Source organism: Lepidochelys olivacea (assembly GCF_965140295.1).
Source record: "Lepidochelys olivacea isolate rLepOli2 genome assembly, chromosome: 2".
NCBI classification, from domain to species: Eukaryota; Metazoa; Chordata; order Testudines; family Cheloniidae; genus Lepidochelys; species Lepidochelys olivacea.
The window spans coordinates 25,245,382-25,267,491 of record NC_140412.1 but is presented as its reverse complement, the minus strand read 5'-3'; the positions used below and the strand labels follow the sequence as shown (position 1 = coordinate 25,267,491).

The window sequence follows — 22,110 nt, the reverse complement described above, 5'->3', positions numbered from 1 at the left end:
GGACCGCCCTGAATAGAAACATTGGACTATAACCTTTGAACTCTTTCTGAAAGAACGCTTTGCATCTACAAAGCTCACCGTCTCTGCTGTGAATCTGAATCTCAAGATTGACTCATGTCTGTATGTATACTGTTCTTTTAACCAAGTCTCTCCCTTTTCTTTTTTAACAAATTTTAGTTTGGTTAATAAGAATTGGCTGCAAGCGTGTATTTGGGAGGGGTCTGGAATATTCATTCGCCTGTGAGGTAATGTGTCCAACCCTTTTTTATATGATGGGACTTTTTTATATGATGAATAAGATTTTAATTAATCCTCATCATATCTGACTTGGGTGTCTAGGCTGGGTTACTTTAAGGGAACTGTGTTGCTGGCTTCTGGGCAACCAGTGCAATATAGAAGCTGTTTTGTGCTGGTTTGGAAAATCTATGCATTGGAATATCCACCAGCTTTGGGGATTGTCTGCCCTATGCTTTGCAGTTCACCCTAATTGAGTGACCGGGGAGCCAGCTGAGGTCACAGTAATACGTTAATGCAAAGTGTTTTCTAAAACTGATTTCTGGCTCACTTGTGGATATCAATATAGGTTTTTGATATGTTACAGTTTTATACCAAAGATAAACAATGTAAGAACAATTTATTCAAATAACATCTTGACACTTATTGAGGATATCAGAGGACCTGATAAGAATGCAAAATTTATATTAAGTGTCCATGACTTATTATGAATGAAAAATCATTATTGTGGTTTTAAATTCTGAATGAGACAACAGTATATAAATATAACTTAATTTAAAATCATATTCAAATCATTAATATTCACCTTCAGTATTTTAAGGGTCATATATCTAATATTGTGTAAACAATGTTCATGTTCTGACTTTGAGTGGATAAACTGTTAAAGAAATTATGGAAATATTGATAGGACTTAAGTGCCTTCATGTGCAGTTCACATAAAAATCACCTATGACCTTTATGAATACGAAATAAATGTAAGTAGTCATGAAGTGAGCTGTAGCACACGAAAGCTTATGCTCAAATAAATTGGTTAGTCTCTAAGGTGCCACAAGTACTCCTTTTCTTTTTGTGAATACAGACTAACACGGCTGCTACTCTGAAACCTGTCATTAAAATACTGTAGTTTTATGCCCTAAGGAGCTAAACAATGTAAGATGGTTTACTGTTGTTCTCAATATTAATCTTAGAAGTTTAGCTTGGAGTATTTTATGGGCTTGGATATGAATTTGCTATACAGAGACAAGAATCAAGTCTTGTGCAAGAATTCAGAGAAGAGCTTGCATTATGGAATCCCTTCCCCACAACCACAGGACAGACAGAAAAGGTAGCAACTAACTGAGCATCAGACATTGAAATGAATTGTGTAGTCTTTGCTCTCTCTGTGTTTATGCATGCGTGCACAAACACAGACGGTCTCTCATGTTCATGCATATATTACACACGTAAGACTGAGACAAACAGGTATACATATATATTTACATACATATATATATATGCAACGTGTGCGCGCACACATTTTCACAGTGCTTGAGCAAATGCAAACCTACCAAGTCAAGCATTTTCCCTTATGGCCCAGATAGCAGAACCCTATGGATTAGGACCATTTACAACTTTGAATATCAGAACCAGACTGTACAAAATGAACTCTATGCATTGCAAGTAACCTGTAAGATCTGAATTTACAGGAGATAAATAATCCAACAACCAGGCATTACACTAAATCACTACACATTCCATTTTTAATGTTGAAGGAGAAAACTTCAAAACAGTTGAACACTGAATAGTTATAAATTACAAAATTGCAAACTCTTTGGGAGCAAGGACTGTGACTTTCTATGTCTTCATACAGTGTCTAACACATTTGGGGATCAACCACAATTTAATTTTAAAGAAGGGAAAACAAACACATAGATGTTAAACAATTTAATCGGACTCAAACCAATAAATATGTCACAACTGGGATTAGAACCCAGGTCTATTGACTCTCAACTCTTTGCTCATATCACTAGAGTGCTGCTTCCCCTAAATGTAATCACAATCCCACAAACACCTTTCCACTGTGTGTGTCAACTCTTAACCTGTGGAAAAACAATCTGAAAAATTCCATCAAGCCACTTCAAAATCTCTCCTCCTTAATTCATGATGCCAGCAGAATAACAGTCAACAGTGGCTAGGTGTTATGTTAAACTGTACAAATCATGTTACCTTGTCCTTCCTTCCCAACCTCACCTGTTTTTTTTTTCCTGCTGTTATATCATTAACCAATATTATAAGATTTCTGGGGCTCTGATCTTTGCTTAGGGTGGTAATATAAACAAACATATCCTTTTTCATGTATTGGTATTTAAAAACACCAGCTCTCTAAAGCCTGTAACAACAATATAATCTTAAAGTCTCGTAGGTAAGGCCTAAAAGTAACAGAATAATCTAAGTAAACCTGCATTAAGGAATGTATGCTTTTTCCCTCTTACCTCCTGCTGCTTGATGCATTGTTTTCCTATAGATCGTAGATAATTTGTTTCTGTTCAATGGTACACACCAAAAATATGACAAGATCCAACAGCATGTATTTCATATAAAAGTGTTTATTGGGGAGGAGGGATAGGGGAAAACAGGCTGGTTTTAAAAAAAATTCCTTCTTGGGTACTTTTGAACACTTTTTCCTAGATGCAGCATCATTCACTCTCTCAGGAGTCCTTTAACAAAAACATGTGAAAATAAAATATTTAACCTAAATATAACCATTTTATAACAGAAAGCTGAAGAAGATGTAAAATCCACCCAACAATAGTAAACTGGTACATGAAAATAAAAACATAAAAAACCCCCTACCTCTACATACAAATAAGGAGAAAATGTAAAAAAGAAGCAGTGATGTTTTTACTTGTATTGCCAAACATTTTAAAAACTGAAGTTTTAAAACAAAATATTGGCTGGGTGTATTAGCATAACCAAACTGCATAAATCACAGTTCAAGACATCTGAATTCACTCACCTTTTAAAGTCTCAGACCTAGGTTAATATAGTAATATATTTTTTCCTGTAGATTCATGAACTGACATTGTAGAATACTTCCAAGTAAATTCACTTTAACAAGAGTATATTTTTTAAATGTATACAGATTTCCAAAATGTTTTTAATTTCAGCAAAAGTCATTTTTTCCAATTTCATTATATTGAATGAAAAAGCTGCCTTTGCCAAAATAATTTGCAAATTTTATTATATTTTAAAAGCCTGATTAAGGGCAAAACATGCATTAAGTTTTTCTGCTAAAATTACAGAAACATAATTGCAGAATGCGATTATATTCAAAGGGTCACGTCCATAATAAAAATCTGCAGCTTAAAAGAAGCTTGGAACTTGAAGAGTTTAGTATCCGAAAAAGGCAAATATTCTGTGTACTAGTTTTAAAATTCTGACATTACACTGCAATGGTTAAAGCAAGAAATAGCTCAACCGAAGAAGATTATAGGAAACCCTTTGTCTTCTCAGGAGGTCTATGCTTGGTCATACAATACTGTTTTGGAAACAGTGCTTCATCAGAGGTCTGGCAGTTGGCTTCTGTTTAAAACATACTTTGCCTCATAACATTCATCAAAGGCGTAAAACATAATTGAGTCTGGCAGTACACATGGACAGCATGATGTTCAGGGGGTTGCCAGTAGACATGGGGTCCTTATATAGCTGTTTTCTTTGTTTAAAAGGGAAAGTGAGTGGGAGGTGGGGAGAAAGAACAGGGAAAAAGAAACTGACTCAGAACCATAAAACATTTTTTTGAATCAGATTCAGTTCAGCTACTGAATATACAAATAGAATGTTTCAAATTTGGATTGTGACACAGCTTCTGAATTGCTCAGACAATTCATGCTTTCCTATTTTCATAGAAAAAGATAGAGGCTTTAGTTATATACATCCTTCTAAATGCCCTGTGAATGCTCTGGGTTGAGTCCTAGAAGTGCTCACTTCAGTCCGAAAGTGACGGAGAGCGAATTGACCGCCCACTGGCTGGGCTGTTGGAGAAAGTGAAGGGCTCCTTCTCTTTTTCTTTGCTGTCATGTTTATGTTTATGCTTATGCTTATGTTTATGCTTCTTCTTCTTTTTCTTGTGCTCATGGTGGTGGTGGTGGTGGTGATCACTGTGTTTTGAGGAACTGGATTCTTTACTGAACACGGAGAGTGGAGCTGCTGGCACTGGAAGCATGTTCAGCTCTAGTGAAGACTGTTCTTTACCTAAGATAAAGATACAATTGGAATTTCAATTTTTACATTGCGATGAATTATTAACTCACATAATTTAACATCAAACAATGCTGAAATATAAGCTAGTATCTACACTACCATGTCTCCCATCATATTTAGTATTCTAATATAGACTCTATTAGTACACTGGTGCCATTACCTTCGGGTATTCCTAGACAAGCCTATAAGCACATTGACAGTTTCCATACCGTGGGCTTAATTCTCAGCAGTGTAGGTGGGATGTGTGACTCCCTGCTTCGAATGGTATAAATGTATCCCAGATGACTAGTGACTATACAGCTAAGGAACTGCAAAAACCATACCAATTTCAAGACACCAATTTTCCAACATAAAAGTTCAAAAACTTAATAAAATGTAAACAGTGAACAACTAGGCTGCTCACGAAAAATTCTGGATATAACGATAGATAATGGACAACAATAATCAAACTAATGAGTGGTACTATTAAGAAGTTAAATTTCCTGTACTGGCCGCTGATGTCAAACATTAGGCTTTCTATACAAACATGAATTTTTTGATGTTGAACAGTGGAAATAAATTGATTTTTCAAAATAAGTTATTTAACATACAAGCATTTCCTCTCTCTTCTGAATAATACAGACATTCGAAGTTTGTCATCTTAAATAAACAGAAATCCCAATTATGCTAATAGGATATCAATATTCTTTACACATCAGGATTTTACGTAGGTAAGCAATACAGGAATAAGTCCTCCAAGGAGATATAGGCCTGTTTCATCAACACAGCAAGTCTGTTCTATATTCTGAAATTTTCTTTTATGTTATCTGTAGCATTTTACAGAACTGCAGAAATATTGCAGATTGGTCTTCCCAGGGCACCATGATTTGCTCTCTACCCACTGCAAAGGAAAAACTCAGTGTAACTGCCTCTGTCTTGGTAATCCAATTTTCTTAGAAGTCAAAACACTTCAGGAACCAACTTTGCATTTTCTCTCAATATGACTGACAATCATAGCAAAAGGCTTAAAAAAGATCAATCTATTTAGTGTATCCAAGAAAAGATTAAGAGGTGATTTGATCACCACCTATAAGTACCTACATGAGAGAAGATTACAGATAATACACTGTTCTTTAATCTAGCAGAAAACCCCCCATAAAATCTAATGTCTGGAAGCTGAAGCATAAATTCAGGCTAGGAATAAGGTCCAAAGTCTTATTACTGGGTAGTGATCAATCTATTGGGGATTGATTTATCGCGTCTCATCTAGATGCGATAAATCAATCCCCGAACGTGCTCCCCGTCAACTCCGGAACTTCAGCTCGCGAGAGGCGGAAGCGGAGTCAACAGGGGAGTGGCAGCGGTCGACTCGCTGCCGTCCTCACGGCCAGGTAAGTCGACCTAAGATACGCCGTAGCTGAAGTTGCATATCTTAGGTCGACCCCCTTCCCCAGTGTAGACCAGAGCTAAGGGTGGATAATTAACCATTAGAACAATTTACCAAAGGTTATGATTTGATTCTCCATTACCTGAAGACTGGATGCCTTTCTAAAAAGCATGCTCTAGCTCAACCCCAAGATATGGCTTGATGCAGGAATTACTGGGTGAAATTAAATGGCTTATGTTATGCAGGGGGTCAGATCAGATGATCACAGTGGTCCCTCTGGGCTTAAATTCTGTGAATCTATGAACATTTTACAGACTTTAATCCTGAACTCAGCAGAATAATATATGCCTTAATTGTTATCAGATAAAACCATTTATCATCACAATTCAAAGTGGCTTTAATTTCTGACGTACTATTAACTCTGTTATGGTATATACATGACATGCTAACTAAGACGTTAATTGTTGACCTTAATGCATATTAACCACATCACTTTTTACTCTACCCTGGACAGATGTAATCCAAATCTGTAGGCCGCTTGCCAGTTTACTGCAAAAAGGTAAGAGACTGCTTCATGACTATACCTGTAACAATTCTTTATTTCTAATAATCTTAAGTCTCTCAAAAGACCTCCCCTCTGAATCTACTTCCACTTTCTGAACCCATTCCTTTAAATTCTATCTACTTTTTAGGCATCTAGAACAGCATGGTTTCTGCCCTCAAGCTGCAAGCATGCTGAAATACCCATTGTAGTGAACCTATGAACCTTAGCACAATGAAAAATGAACATGTCTGCTCAAGATATTAGAATACAGTAGAACACCAATGTTATGAACAACCAGTTAAACGAACCATATTTCCCAACCAGCAGGGGAAGGCAGAATCATGTAGTAACAGAGGCATCCCTTCACATGCTGTGGTTTGAAGGACAAAAAGAAAATGGTGCATCATACTGCAACTTATGCACCATAGCGACTGTCATTTTGAGATACTCAATTTTATAAAGTTTTTGATTTTATGAATTCCTCAGTCCCAATTAGTTCATGAAACATGGGTAAAGAAGATTACGCTTTTGTTTACATTGCCTGCAGTGCACAAATATTTTATATGCACACAATGTTGTATACAAAATTCTATTTGCATGTTACACTGGCAAAGTATATCATGTATGTTAAAGGTTATTTAGATGAACAATTCTATTATCACAGTTACACAGTAAAATAAAGAGGGTATCAGATGAGCCTGATCTATAGACTTCAGCTCTGACGAACTTTCAGGAGAGAGAGATTTTCAGATCCAGGTTTTATTTGTTTCTGGCTCACCCCTAATACTACATCCTGCATTTCAGAGGGCTAGATGGCGCAGCATACAAAGCATCCCTGATGCCAAAGCATACTTCTGAATCTTCCGACTGTAGAAGGGGAAAGGTACAGAGCAAGTACTGGAGGTAGTATGTTAATACTGATAAGCAAATGGCAAATGTCCCTGAATGACAGGTAAGTGCTCCCCTATGAAAGAAGCATGAAAGACTAACTGAAAGGTGCAGCATCCTCAAGTCTCTGTCTTGTTCTTCCGTGTTTGTTTTTATTTTAAAATAGTAGGTCTCAAGCTCTTACAATTGCAAAGAAAGCCTTCAAAACATGAAGCCAGTAAAATCGATGCAAAAACAAATATCTGAGTTTGCAGAAAGCCTATCCTATAACAATAGCTCTGAAGTGTGAACTGACATTTATGTCAGTGAGTGCTAACTCAGATGTCAATGATACCTGACATATCAACATTGTTAACTATGTCACTGCTCTTCAGAGCATGTATGAAAAGATCCTACACAAGCATTTCCCAAAGTATGGGTCATGCCCCTCAGGCGCAGAGGAAGAATTAAGGAGGAACAGAAAATGTATATATTAAGACTTGTAAGCTTTTAAAACCACATGGTAGGGAACGATAGGCTTCATTTTCCAGAGACAGGGGCTCATCTTTCAAAAGTCTAGAAAACACTAAGACAAAATGACCTTCATTAAACTGATCACTGAACTGATCATCTAAGTGTTAGACTTCAAAGTCAATGGCATCACTAATTTCTTCCTTCTTCAGTTGACCCAAAAACCTATATATTTATGGTTTTATCTGCCAACAACTTAAGGGAACCCCAATGATGATCATAATGTAATCAGCAAAACAACTGGGGAATAATATTACTATAGAAACACGCGCAGACGGCACAGATTGCAGCAACACTTTGTATATTGTGATACGAAAAAGGAAATCAAGGCTGACTAGACTAGCTCAAATCCTTTCATACACTGTTCTTTAAATACATTCAAAACTGAGCCAGTTTGTACTGCAGTCCTTGAATCTGACAACATTCATTTCCTTCACACAGCTGCTTCACTGCCAACAGATGTTTTTCAAAAATTCCAACAGCACCAACCCCCCAAAAGACATGATATTTGATACTGTCAAAGAGTGCTTTGAAGTCAACACAGGCATCATAAATGTGTCAGAAGAAGCCTGCCCAGGTGATTGAAGAAAGACATCTGTAAAGTGGACCTTTGTGAGGGATTAGAAGTACTATACCTACATTTGGCATTGACCCTTCCTAAACAGAAATCAGCATTGCACAAAGAGATCACCTTTTCACCCCAAGGATTCCCTATGATTAACGCTTACAGAAGGCCTGTGTTAGCAACCTGCCAATCCAGGTGAGGAGGGATAAATAATAATTCTTTCTAATGCCATCAATTTAATTTCTTTGGTCAAAGGGGGATTGCTGCCAGGAGACGATGCAATTTCTTCTCTCATGGAAGAAGAATCTGAACCTGTGTTTACCACATAATAGCAAAAAACAGTAACAAGCAGGAGAGTTCATGAATTCACTTCTGAAGTGGTTACTAGCATTCCTTGAAACAGAATATACAAATTCAGAATCCACTTGGCATCTTCCTTTGTTCTGGATGTGCAGACTCCAACATAATTATTAGCTTTTCTCTGTTCCAAATAGTTGGGCAGATGTGCAGAATTAGGTGAAACTGCCAAATGAGATGAAACTCCTATGCATCCGATGAAGTGAGCTGTAGCTCACGAAAGCTTATGCTTAAATAAATTGGTTAGTCTCTAAGGTGCCACAAGTACTCCTTTTCTTCCTAGAACACCTAGTTAGTCAAATAGAAAGTTACAAAGACTGCAGAGATATGATGGAAGAGAAGTAGCACACATGGGAATACAGACTTCATTTTAAACTTGAATATTTATTTTACATGGGTTTTATTTTGATAAGCTTTAATCTTTTTCCCATCAAAATGAAAACTTACAGAAACAAGTTGTTTGACTTATGTCCTAGCTCCTAAATATAAAGATTAGTAAATTGTCTTGTTTGCAAAATAATTACAACATCTACTCATAAGCTGTCCAATTTATTTTTAATTTTGCTGATGGATGAATGTTGAGGGGCTGTTAGGTTGCTAGGGTTATTTAAATCAGTTTTTGTTTTACTTTGTGCTGAAATTTTGTAAACTGGTGACATAATATATCTCAAGAGACCTCTACACCCAGAAAAGGCCATGCCAACTTCCTCAGAAGTAGTCTCCTGTTCTGTATTTTTATATTCTGGGGAGAACTGCAGACTTACAGCCTCTGTGCTACAGAAAAATCATATCTTTTTAAACTTGCTGGCTTAAGTGAGACTTTTCCCGTTTGATGTTTGCTGAAGAGGATCAATTTGCACCTGATTTTTCTGAACGCTTTGGAAGGCGGCACTGCAAGGCAGAGTGAGCAATGCTCAAAACCGTAAGAATCAAGGGTGGGGCCAAGAAGCCTTCTGGGTCAATGAGCTACCTGAGAGAAGACTGACCTTCCAGAATCCTGAAACTGATCACTCCTCAGAGACGAAGTCAAGTCATCAACAAAAAAGCTATGCCAGTCTTTGGACAGTCTCTCCCTGCACCCAAAGAAAACCCGCTAACAAGAAGTGCTGTGTCAGTAACATCACTATCTGGCTCCGTAACCACAGTTCCAGCTCCTATTTCATGAGAGCCTAGAAGACTACAAAAGCTGAAGAGTTCATAATTCCCCTTTTTTCATATTTTTCCATTTCATTCTTGTCTTTTGTTTGTATTAGCTGGGATATGTCCCAACCCTTTTATTCTATAAACCTAGGGTGTGGTTATGTGTGTGCACCTGTGTAGCATCACCCATAAAGTCCACACAAGAAAGGCACCAGAAAGACAGTTTCCCAAGTTTCTCAAAGCCATAAAACAAAGTCTCATAAAAATACTCATTAAATAAAGTGTGTTCTGTCTTTGGTGGGGCCTAAGAATTTAAAGCTGGCAGCTGTGAACTGCCAAACAAGAGTTGTCAAACTTCTGCTTATCAAAGGGCTCTTTTAAGGCCTTCATTGTAATTTCTCTGTGCAGGGGAGGGATGAAAAGGGTTACTCATCACACAAGAATTGAAATATAAGGAGGAAACTTTATAATTGACTGAAATTGTGGTTCAGACATTAGATCATTTGGTTTCAGTATTTGACTGACCTGGTAAAATTCTTTAGTTAGGATTTATAACCAAACAGAAAGCCACATCCTTAGAGCCCTTCTTAAAATATTATAAGCATTATTTGTTGTATTAATTTGGTGATTTTACTAATTTGATGATTTATTTCCAAACCAATATTGATACTAATTTGGTAATTTTATCTTGATTTAATAGCTGGATTCCTTTAATTTTAGTTTAGTATTATTAACAATAGTTTAGGTTTGGTGACATGTTTTTTGATTTTTTTAAATATTTTGTTTAATAGCTTTATTAAAGTTTATAAAAAGATACGGAGCCATATTTCTTTCAATAAGCCAAGTAGGTGCAGAGTCCTTGAGGACCTGTGTGGACATTAGCTTGTCAGTCTAAAAGTCCAACCAGTCCCCTCTAATAACCCTAGAAAAATAAATCATTCTCTCAGTGAAATTAGCAGTTGCAACAGAATATGAGATCTGTATACGTTTTCCTGGCACAGTGTATTTGTGACTCCCTGTAAGACCACAGATGAACGTCTCAGTCATATTTCGGATTAGCAGCCGTGTTAGTCTGTATCCACAAAAAGAACAGAAGTACTTGTGGCACCTTAGAGACTAACCAATTTATTTGAGCATAAGCTTTCGTGGGCTACAGCCCACTTCATCAGATGCATAGAATGGAACATATAGTAAGATGTGTGTATATATATATATATATATACATACACACACACACATACAGAGAACATGAAAAGATGGAGTAAGAGGCTAATTAATTAAGATGAGCTATTATCAGCAGGAGGAAAAAACCACCACCACCACCACAAGTACTCCTGTTCTTTTTGCGGATACAGACTAACACGGCTGCTACTCGGAAACTTTTGTAGTGATAATCAAGATGGCCATTTAGACAGTTGACAAGAAGGTGCGAGGATACTTAACATGGGGGAATAGATTCAATATGTGTAATGACCCAGCCGCTCCCAGTCTCTATTCAAACCCAAGTTAATGGTATCTAGTTTGCATATTAATTCAAGCTCAGCAGTTTCTCGTTGGAGTCTGTGTTTGAAGCTTTTCTGTTGCAAACTTGCCACCTTAAATCTGTTACTGAGTGGGCAGAGAGGTTTAAGTGTTCTCCTACTGGTTTTTGAATGTTATGATTCCTTATGTCAGATTTGTGTCCATTTATTCTTTTGCGTAGACACTGTCCGGTTTGGCCAATGTACATGGCAGAGAGGCATTTTATGATTTTTATCTTCAATGTTTATGTTATTCTTATAGCAACTTTCACACACTTTCTTCTAAAGTACCTGCAAATGCCATTCTTCATAAAGGACAGAATGGCTATTAGCTCAATATTCATTATGCTATTACAGTGCTATACTGGCTCCAACAGAATCTCAAAGCCTAAAAGCCACCAGATTGGAAATGAGCGTATTTTAGATAATAAAGTTATCCCATGTATACTGTGTACTTAGATAATATGTATTAAAGCTAGTCTACCACAACAATTACAACAAATGTTTCCAGCTTAAAAAGGCTACGCAAAACCGAGCCTGTCAATGCTGCATCATGTTCTGAGAAACAAGAATTACTGCACATTCCTACCTGAATTATTAAGTACATTGGTGTAGTGTAGGTGATCCTGTCTCCCTCTAGTGGCTGATCCTTGTGACTATAACAGCATGCTATTTACTCACAGCTGACTGAGGGCTTCTGTGTCTACATGGTGTGTTAGTGCACACCAACTGGGGTGTAAGTTCTTGTTCACACCAGCGTATTGTGTGGACACTGCTAGTACACACTGAAATTCCCTAGTGCACTTTAACATAGTATGGGCTACATCAACATGCACTAAGGAACTGTTAGTACATGCCAGCAGGGTCCACACAAATCAGTAAGTGTGTGACACCCTGGTGCCCACCCACTAGAATTCACCCCCAGCTAGTGTGCACTAACATACTGTTAAGGCAAGTTAGTTAGTATTCGCAAAAAGAAAAGGAGTACTTGTGGCACCTTAAGAGACGAACCAATTTATTTGAGCATAAGCTTTTGTGAGCTACAGCTCACTTCATCGGATGCATACTGTGGAAAATACAGATGATGTTTTTATATACACAAATCATGAAAAAATGGGTGTTTATCACTACAAAAGGTTTTTTCTCCCCCCACCCCACTCTCCTGCTGGTAATAGCTTATGTAAAGTGATCACTCTCCTTACAGTGTGTATGATAATCAAGGTGGGCCATTTCTAGCACAAATCCAGGTTTGTGACTAGGTTTCTATCACATAGCCTGCTGGTAGAATTTATAAGGGCCACTGGATAGGAAAATAGTGGTTTACAAGAACAGCAATGTGGCCATTTTTATTATTTTGGAAAAGTGAGGGACTCAACAGAACTTATGAAGTTTTTCCAACAGTGTATGCCTTTTCTAACAATTGCTATACCTACTTAAAGTGCAGTGATGGTCAGAAGAATAACTACCAGTTCATAAAAATTAGATATTGTTACTCAACAGATATGCTCCTTATATGCTCTCAGAGTCTCATCTGCTTATTTACTTTTTATTTTTGCAGAGTCAATACAACTAAGAGAAACTGAACTGCATACTACTGTACATTATAAAAAGGATGGTTAACTCAAGTTCTAATTACTAGAGGGTGAGGATGTGTTGAGCCAGAAAAGCTGAACCCAGGTTGAATGTGCAGGGGTCACATTTAGGGAAAAACATGTTTTACTTATAAACTTATTTACTTCAATTTATAAGTAAAGTAAAAAAAAATTAGTCTGGAATCATTGACACAAATGTGAAATCCTGTGATACAATTTTTACAGTGACTGATTTTAGAGTATGATTACACTTTACTTTCATATTCCACTGTTCTTAAAGAGATTCTATTTTAAGCTTGTCTGATGTAAAAGCTAATCCAACTGAAAGGACTACCTAATACAAAGGACACTTTTTCAGATGGAATAAACCCATTTCACCAAATTCGTCTGTGCAATATAGTGTAATGGTCACCTTGCAGTCTTAAATGTGACATGAAGGCTGGTGTTTACATTAGAAAGAGTACAAAGTCTTGACATTTTTGTGATCTTTTAGGACTGACAGTGGAACATTGCCACTGTTCTTGATGATTTAATAGCAAATAAAAATTCTGTTTTTCACATTAGAAATCTGATCTTGAATGACTTCAGATGCTCAAAAAAAGGCTTCTGTTGATTCTCTCAAAGCTGCTGTACTTAGGGAAGAACTATAATTAACGTAACAGCAAGTTTAAAAGATACTTCACATACTTGAATTTTCTGGGTTTAATTTTTTTGTAAGATGCATAGAGGCATTCATGGTTTGAACAGCATAAAAAAATTTCATTATCGTATTTAGGGCATTTTTAACATATGTTTGAAAACATTTTCAAAGTGAAGCTGAACTATGACAGGTGCTGTAATTACAGCATTAAAAACTGAAATCCTACTTTTACACAGAATAACCAGTTGTACTGCAAATCTCCCTTTACTATCCTGGTTGTGGGTCTCAACCCTGACCTCATAGGGCCACCTTTATGGGTAAAACGATACAATAGAAAGCTTGTAAAACAGTAATATAATGAAAATCAAATTTACTAGGGGTGAGGATGTGTTGAGCCACTGAGTTTTCTGTAAGACACAGTAACATGGAGAAATTTGTGTTTGAGTCCAGTTTCTTATCCTGTGGGGAAATCAATCATAAAGCTTGCTGAATATCACTCACAAATAGATATGGCAGCATTCAAAGCCATCATGAACTCTCTCTTTCCAGCTGCTATTTGCAAAGCTAGAACTGTGTTTGGCTAATTCCCTAATGTTTTGTAAGAGCTGATATGAGTCTGACCCACAGCTCTGAGAGGACAGGCTGTGTATGGACTAAGACCTCACTATTTTTCAGGGTACCTTGCTTTGGAGATGACATGAGAGCCCTGATATCTACTAATATGATGTCCTATTTTATCACCTCCATCAAAAGCCACTTCAACACCATCAACAGTTGAAGTATGCTTACTCTGCAAGTCCTGCAATAATTCAAATAATTCTGAAAGTCCCCTGAAAATCTTGGCTGTAAAGAATCATTGATATCTCTGGAAAATTGAGAAAATTGCATTTGGAAACAATTCTATTTAGACATGGTATGTTTTTTCCTCATTTGTTTATTATTTGAGCTCATCTACCCTTATTGCTCACCTGAAAGTTGTATTTCTCTGTTTGTACCAAAAAGAAGAAAAAGGTGAAGTTTTAAAAGCAAAGGATATTTTTAATAAAACTGTCCCTAGCAGTATAAATCGAGGAAGAAAAAACAAGAAAAAATATGCTAAAATCAAACTGTCAAGTTTGATCAAGTTGTAGTTGTGTCGGTCACACGATATTAGAGATACAAGGTAGGTTAGGTAATCCTCATCCACCTTGTCTCTCAAAATTCAATGATTTTCAAAGGCTTTTAAGTGAGTTCGATGCACTTTCAGAGGCAAAGATAATGTCTCATTTCTCAGTAACCTAATAAATGAAAAGGAGTACTTGTGGCACCTTAGAGACTAACCAATTTATTAGAGCATAAGCTTTCGTGAGCTACATCGGATGCGTCCGATGAAGTGAACTGTAGCTCACGAAAGCTTATGCTCTAATAAACTGGTTAGTCTCTAAGGTGCCACAAGTACTCCTTTTCTTTTTACGGATACAGACTAACACGGCTGCTACTCTGAAACCTAAGAAATGAAGTGTATTTCCTCTGTGCTAAATGTATAAATAGCAGGGGTAAGTGGGTCATTCAGCACATAATCTCAGATTAATTTTTCTGTCCATTATAGATCTATATAAGTAATGGCCAACTGGCCCCCATTCCACTCTGATTCAGAATACACCCATTCTGAACCTCAGCATACTTAATATGGAACAACATTAGAGTATGGAGCTGGCTGACGGAGAGTCCCATAAGTCCCATTTGTAAACAATTTGGCACAGTTTTGCAAAGTTTCTTGTTTATGACTTTATACCCCATAGTATGTAAAATAATAAAAAATGAAACGTTGCAAAACATCACATAAAAGTTATAAATACTAAACCTCAACAGATCAGCTTCATACGCTAATGAGTATCTGTGGTAGCTGACATGCCCCAGCATGCACCATGCTTTGCGATAACAGCGGAAAAGGAGATGTATAGTGCCAGTCTATAAAAGGGGGAATAAGGACAACCCTGAGAATTGCGGACCAGTCAGCTTAACTTCAGTAACTGGAAAAATAATGGAGTAAATAATCAAGCAATCAATTTGAAAACACCTAGACGATAATAAGGGGATAAGTAACAGTCAACATGGATTTGTCAAGATCAAATAGTGTCAAACCAACCTAATAGCTTTTCTTGACAAGATAACAAACCTTGTGAATGGGGGGAAGCAGTAGACATGGTATATCTTGACTTTAGTAAGGCTTTTGATACTGTCTCGCATGACCTTCTAATAAACAAACTAGGGAAACATAGCCTACATGGAGCTACTATAGGTGGGTGCATAACTGGTTTGAAAACTGTTCCCAGAGAGCAGTTATCAGTAGTTCAAAGTCAAGATGGAAGAATAAATCGAGTGGGGTCTCACAAGGATCAGTCCAGGGTCCAGTTCTGTTCAATATCTTCATCAATGATTTAGATAATGGCATAGAGAGTACACTTATAAAGTTTGTGGACGACACCAAAGTGGGAGGGCGGTTTAGGTTGGACATTAGGAAAAGCTTACTAATTGTCAGGGTAGTTAAGCACTGGAACAAATTGTCTAGGGAGGCTGTGGAATCTCCATCATTGGAGGTTTTTAAGAACAGGTTAGACAAACACCTGTCAGGAATGGTCTAGTTATTACATAATCCTGCCTTGAGTGCAGGGTACTGGACTAGATGACCTACTGAGGTCCCTTCCAGTCCTACACATTTTATGATTAGCCATGACACTGTTCTTGCATTTATATGCTCACCACCCTTCTATACACTATACTTTAAAAGGTAAAACATTGCAAATCACCTTTCAGAGTTTCGCAAAGTTATGGAAAAAAATATTGGAAATTATTTAAGGGACATGCTAGAAGAATAAGAAATCAAAGATTAACTAGTGTTGACCAGTTACTGGATTTCTCTCTACTAATGACAGAGTAGGGAAGTTTAGTAGGGAACTCTGCTTAAGGTTTTCAAGAAATATCTAAGAATAGTAGTTAGAGGTAAAAATCCAGAGAAGAGGAGTAATAGAATTCTATAAGGTAATTGTCTAAAGAACAGGAAACAAAAAGGTAATCATAGCTGGAAACTTTTCAAGTTTAAAACCATCATAAGTATCTCTGAGGCCAGTTTGAGTGTCTTTATTACGAGAATTAATCTAGTTATAATTTATTCAGATTGGCCACACAATTCATTTGTTACTAGAATACATTTGCTTCTGCTTTATTGTTCTCTTCTATTTAAAAATGTTTTTTGTAACCAAATACAGTCAGAAACCAACTCTCCCAAATCACTGACTGGGTCTATTTTTCTTCTCCCTAACTTTATTTTCTGACTGTGGCTTATTTTATTGTTTTAATTTGGATTTTTTCTTCTAAGCATAGCATATTGCCTTACTAAGAAATGTATCAAAAATATACAACCAGAACACAGTAATATATATTTAAATAAACTATTCTTGAATACCTAACAACATATAAAACTCACAGAAACCATTCTACACTTGCTTTTCATCAACACTCAAACATTTACTAAAGTGCATTCAGGGGGAAAAAAGCTGCAGAACAAGAACACTTTCACTGGTTGAGACTCATATACTATCTGTGATCTGCAAATTAACCTATTCATACCTGGTGTTGATGGTCTCTCCAACATATTCAAATGATGGTAGATAAAAGCTTGACTATCATGAACAGTGTCCATATCAATTTCCTCCTCTTCCTGAGAGTTTGAAAACTAAAACACCAGCAAGAAATATGTAAAAATAAGGGAATATTAATAATTAACTCTAACAGGTCTTACTTTTCTGGGGAAAGGAAGCAAATTTATCACTGATAATGAACAAAAGTGAAGGAATATATAATATAAAAGTCTAGTTCATTATCCTTCTTTCTAATTTACAGTGGAAACCGCGTGAACATTTAGAACATTAATTGGCAGCTTCATTCCCTGCCAGCCAATAAAGAATCTGATGGGAGACGATTTTGCCAAAGTAATCGTAACAACTACCTTACACATATGCACAGCATGTCTTTTGTTAGGCTTCAGCTGTTAGAAAACTCAGCAAAAGACTTTACTGTTATACTAAATACCCTACACATTGTTAAAGTTGAATTGCCATTTTCTTACTCTGATTTTTAGTTTGACTTTACTGTCTTCATTCTTCTCTGGTATCTGCCCTGGCTCCAATGGGGACCCAAGTGGCATATCAGCCTTCCTCTTCACCCCTTGCTGATGAACAGAAATGCTGGATGCGGTTTCCTTAACAAGATGATCGTCCTCCTGAAGCAGCATTTAAAGATTAAAATTAGAAGACAGCAAAAGCATATTTAAATCTAAAAGTGACATAATGGTTGAAAACACACTTGAGTTGAACAGAACCTTCCCTGTAGTTGAGGCAAAAAATATTCCTTAAAACCTTTCATGGACTTGTGCCACTCTCTCCTACAAACATACTTTCTCTTTACTTCAATCCTTGCTCCCTCTGCATATCTAGAACTGGCCTCTCTTCTGTCCCGTCTCACAATCATGGTACTGTTAGTGTGCAATGAATCTCTGCAGCTCCTGAAAAGTCTTTCTATATATCTGCCTCACTAACTCTAAATCTCAGTTGAATTATCATAGTTTCTGATCTAAACAAGGGATTTAGATGAATCTTCTCAGAGGTTAAATTTAAAAGCGAACACTAATTTTGTTGAATAAAAGTAAAATATCATGGTTATGCCCCTGATTTTCTTTTACATGTCATACTAGCTTTTCTCCAAAAAGGAGGAGTGAAAGAACCCTTTTAAAATTACTGCTTAGATTAACCAAATAAAGATAAGAGGAACATGAAAATAAATGTATACATCGAATGAGTTACAAACTACACAGTTATAGGCATTAAAAAGGAGAAAGGCCTTCCAAAGTACAATGAAAACACAAAATAAAATACAGGAAAAGACAAACGTATTTACAGAAATAGACATTAGCCCTTTCTAAAACCTAGACAAAAGTAAGGCCTACCATAGCCTTTTCTCCAAACCATTAGAAGCATCTACTACTATACTAAGGTACTACTATACTGCTTCTGAATCAGAGGTGTCCCACACCAATCACGAGGCGAAATGCATGCTTTCTAGAATTAAAACTTCAGCCTTGGTAACTTACCTCCTCCCACAGCAGATTCCAGAACAACAATAATTTAACAATTCTCATTCTCAAACAACTCATGCTCACAGAACATGCAACCTCAAAAGACAGTCTAGTCAACCTAAATATGCTCTAGTGTCTGTCAGAAATTCTTTTTACTTCACAAAAATATATTTTTATCCTTGGTCAGGCCTCTTCATTTCATCTTCTGTTATTACTTCTAATACTATTTAAGTCTGTGAAACATTCTGGAAGAAAGTTTGCCTGAGGTGCTATCCAACTTCTGTACTGTATTATTCTGTTTGTATTTCACAAGGAAAACTAAATCAGCATCAGTTTAGGGTGATTTTTTTTTAAAATATAAACAGCCAAGTTCTGGGAACTGAGAAGAGGCTACCTAGATCCTTAAAGCAGAAAAATCCATAAACACTCAGAAATCAAGGTATTGCGTGTGCTGTAAGCACATCTAATAACAAAGACACATATTTAAGCAAGTTTCACAAACAACAGATATAGTGAAATGATGTCGTTTGCTCACACATTTTTCAGAGTATGCTGCTTCCAAGTATATTACAAGCTAATGGCCACATCTGCCTTTGAATACACATAGCTATCTGCCTATGAGTTACTGTGAGGTGCTCAGATACCAGCAAAAAATGTTACAGAAACGTTTATAAATAAGGACATTCATGATGCACATCTGAGGACAGAAACTAGTTATATGTGAATAAGTTAAGTGTTGCACAAATGCTGATAACTTTCAGAGGCAATTCAAAGAATCTCTGATGATCCACACATTAACATTAAATTTCTGCACTCATATTTTTATCCTCTAAAAGCTTTGAGCATAACTCTTACTCTAAAGATAAGGACTAGAGAAAAGATGGACTTTTTAGTGAGAAAAAATTCTGTATTTATTTCCCATTACTTTGAATGTATGTTATTTTTACTCCTAAGCGTGCTATATGCCTCACAGGGAGTAAAAGAACAGGTTCCCATCCCAAACTGCTTATAATCTAATTTTATACATGACGAGCGAGCTACCCTTTGCCCACTGAGTTCTCTCACTAGCACTTAGTCTTATAGCAGTTGATTTTTTTTTAATTAACCTGTCACACAAATAGTCTTCTCTTTCTCTACTAAATGTTGATTTTTCCCTCCATAACTACATCTGCCCAAGGCCCACTTTAGGCAAGATTTAGTTCTGAGCTAGTGGCAGTTTTTGTATTAAAATACCTTACTTTAAAATCCAACATCCTGCATCCTCAAAGGCCTAGAAATGGGATCTTCATACCGTTGGGAAGAGGACTTTTCTAGTTTCCCAGTGGGACCATGCACTTAAAAGGAAAACACTATCAGATTTTAAATCTGACATTTTTAGGCACTTCTATGAGTCTCTTGGAGCTATGTATTCAGGTGTAGTTGGACTCATGGGAACTAAGGCACTTGGTTTCTAGATGGAGAAAACTCAATACATCCCGTTTTCATGCTGATAAAAATCTTTACACCACAGCATCACAGGTTCTGCGTACATCAAGCTTACTTCTTGTAAATGATACAGAAAACAGTTACGTTTTAGAATGGATACAAATGAGGAGTGAGGGTGGGCTTGGCAAACTAACTGGAAGGTCATTCCACACAATTAGGGAAAAGGCACAAAGGTGGAATGAGAGAAAGAGACAGAGGGTATTAAGGCTGGCACTATACTGGAAGACTTGAGAGTAACACAAAACAAAAAGGTCAGAGGGTTAAGTCTTGAAAGTTCAGACAAGAAGTCTGAATTCATTACACAGTACAATTCGGAGCCAGTGGAAATATTCAAAGCAGGGTGAGGGAGGCATGTGCAGATGGTCAGTGCTTACAGTGCTTTGGAATCCTATCAGTTGCCCATGATTGTTAGGATTGTTCACCGGTTCCTGACTGTTTGCCACTGACTCAGGGACGATGGTAGGATTAAGTACAGCTTTCTTTTCTTTCAGATTAAGGACCAGTCCAAGCTCTGGTAATGGCAAACAAGAAGGTCTATTGAGGCCAAAAAGTGTGAAGTACAGGTCCACAGCACCACATCGGAGCCTCCAGTCGTGTGAAGTACCTAAAAATCAAGGAGGTGCAACTGTTAAAATGTAGAGATAATCTTTAAAAACAAAAAAAAAAGTTCAAATGATTTGGAGTCATCAAGCTGTGCACATTTTTAGCCTCTGTTGCCCTCATCCTTCCCTCCTATTATTTGTTACATTCACTTGTTATGTTTGCTTTTAATAAACACTGTAAGCTGTTTGAGGCTGGGAGCATGTCTTCCTATATGTTCTGTACAACGCTTGCCACAACAGGACCCCAATCACAACGGGGATCTTTGGGAGCTATATCACAACAACACTAAATCATATTAATAAAAAAATACACATGCCATTAGTTTCCATATTTAACATCTCATTTTAGATTTTAGTATCAAAGACAATTAGCAGGTAAGTGGAACAACACATCGACAAACTAGCCTTTCACCTCAGCAGGTCTGGATGCGAAAATGAGTTACATGAAAAATAAACTGAATTTTATTGCTTCAACCTATTCTCTAACTGTCTACATCACAAAACTATAAAATCCAGCACAACTAACAGTGGCTGGGGAAGCTGTAAAATTGGTAAACTAAGCAAGAAGCTTAAATAGCAACAATCATTGCCACACCAGAAACTAGCTTCAACCATTCACATATTCTGTAGTACAAATCAATAAAATCCTGGCAATTCAATTTTGCTATACACTCAGAGTCATGATGTTTCTACCCCATCTTGTCTCCTGTACTGTATGATCATTATTATCTTGCCTTTGTTACAAGTCTACACATATGCAGTGTAGCTGTGTCAGTCCCAGAATATTAGAGACACTAAGTGGGTGAGGTTATATCTTTTACTCGATCAACTTCTCTTTGTGAGAGAGACAAGCTTTCGAGCACCCAGAGCTGAAGAAGAACTTGTCTCTCTCACCAACAGAAGTTGGTTCAATAAAAGACATTACTTCACTCACCTTGTCTCTCAAGCCTACATATACTCTTTTTAAAAATAATGTATGTTACTGAATACCATGTAGGAGGTCAGCTCTAGGCAAGGGACTGAGATGCAGTCTGCAATCATAAGTAAAATCAGTTGTCACTTCTGTCTGTCTTTCTTACATCCACACAACAGCAACAGACTCCAGTTACTAGTGAAGCATTACGGTCCAAGACAACCATAGTTCTAAGTCTGTGGGAAAGAGACATGACTGAAAAGGAACCATGTTTTCCTCTGTGTTTTATAACATTTAGCAGAAGAAAAACCCCAATCATGACTGGGGCATAACTGTTGCACATACTCTGGAAATGTCACTGACGTAATTCAAAAGGAACAACTAATATGACTACCATCTAGTATGTTTCAACTTGAATCCAATATTTTGATTTGTAATTAAATTTAAGAAAATGTTTTAATACACTGAAAATGCTTTTATGAAAAATGAAATGATTAAAAACTCCATGTTGCATTGACATCATGACACACGAATGGTAAAAGCACATTTGGCACCACCCGTAGCAAAAAATATCTAACATCTGGCACAATGCTGTAAATACAATGGTTTTGGTGCAAACTC

The 22,110-nt window shown here is 36.9% G+C and overlaps 1 protein-coding gene and 1 long non-coding RNA gene across 3 annotated transcripts in view; one reads left to right on the top strand and one right to left on the bottom strand.

Annotated features, from left to right (window-relative positions):
* The first annotated feature begins 55 nt into the window (after positions 1-55).
* On the top strand, positions 56-20,590 carry LOC311516440. 2 transcript variants are annotated; one of them, XR_014710415.1, is made up of 6 exons: positions 56-120; positions 6,135-6,179; positions 6,969-7,116; positions 8,004-8,322; positions 14,052-14,289; positions 20,466-20,590. It is a non-coding gene; the product is annotated as an uncharacterized lncRNA (long non-coding RNA). The 2 variants fall into 2 exon arrangements; XR_014710416.1 differs by lacking the exons at positions 14,052-14,289; positions 20,466-20,590 and adding an exon at positions 12,703-12,903.
* Positions 2,585-22,110, bottom strand: part of TAF2 (TATA-box binding protein associated factor 2) — a 107,284-nt gene continuing 87,758 nt past the window's right edge. The window contains exons 23-26 of the mRNA XM_084620496.1: positions 20,349-20,578; positions 17,485-17,637; positions 16,986-17,091; positions 2,585-4,245 (exon numbers count right to left, since the gene is read on the bottom strand). Of these exons, the coding sequence (XP_084476622.1) occupies positions 3,980-4,245; positions 16,986-17,091; positions 17,485-17,637; positions 20,349-20,578 (755 nt within the window). The 3' untranslated portion in view covers positions 2,585-3,979. The remainder of the gene's footprint in view (positions 4,246-16,985; positions 17,092-17,484; positions 17,638-20,348; positions 20,579-22,110) is intronic.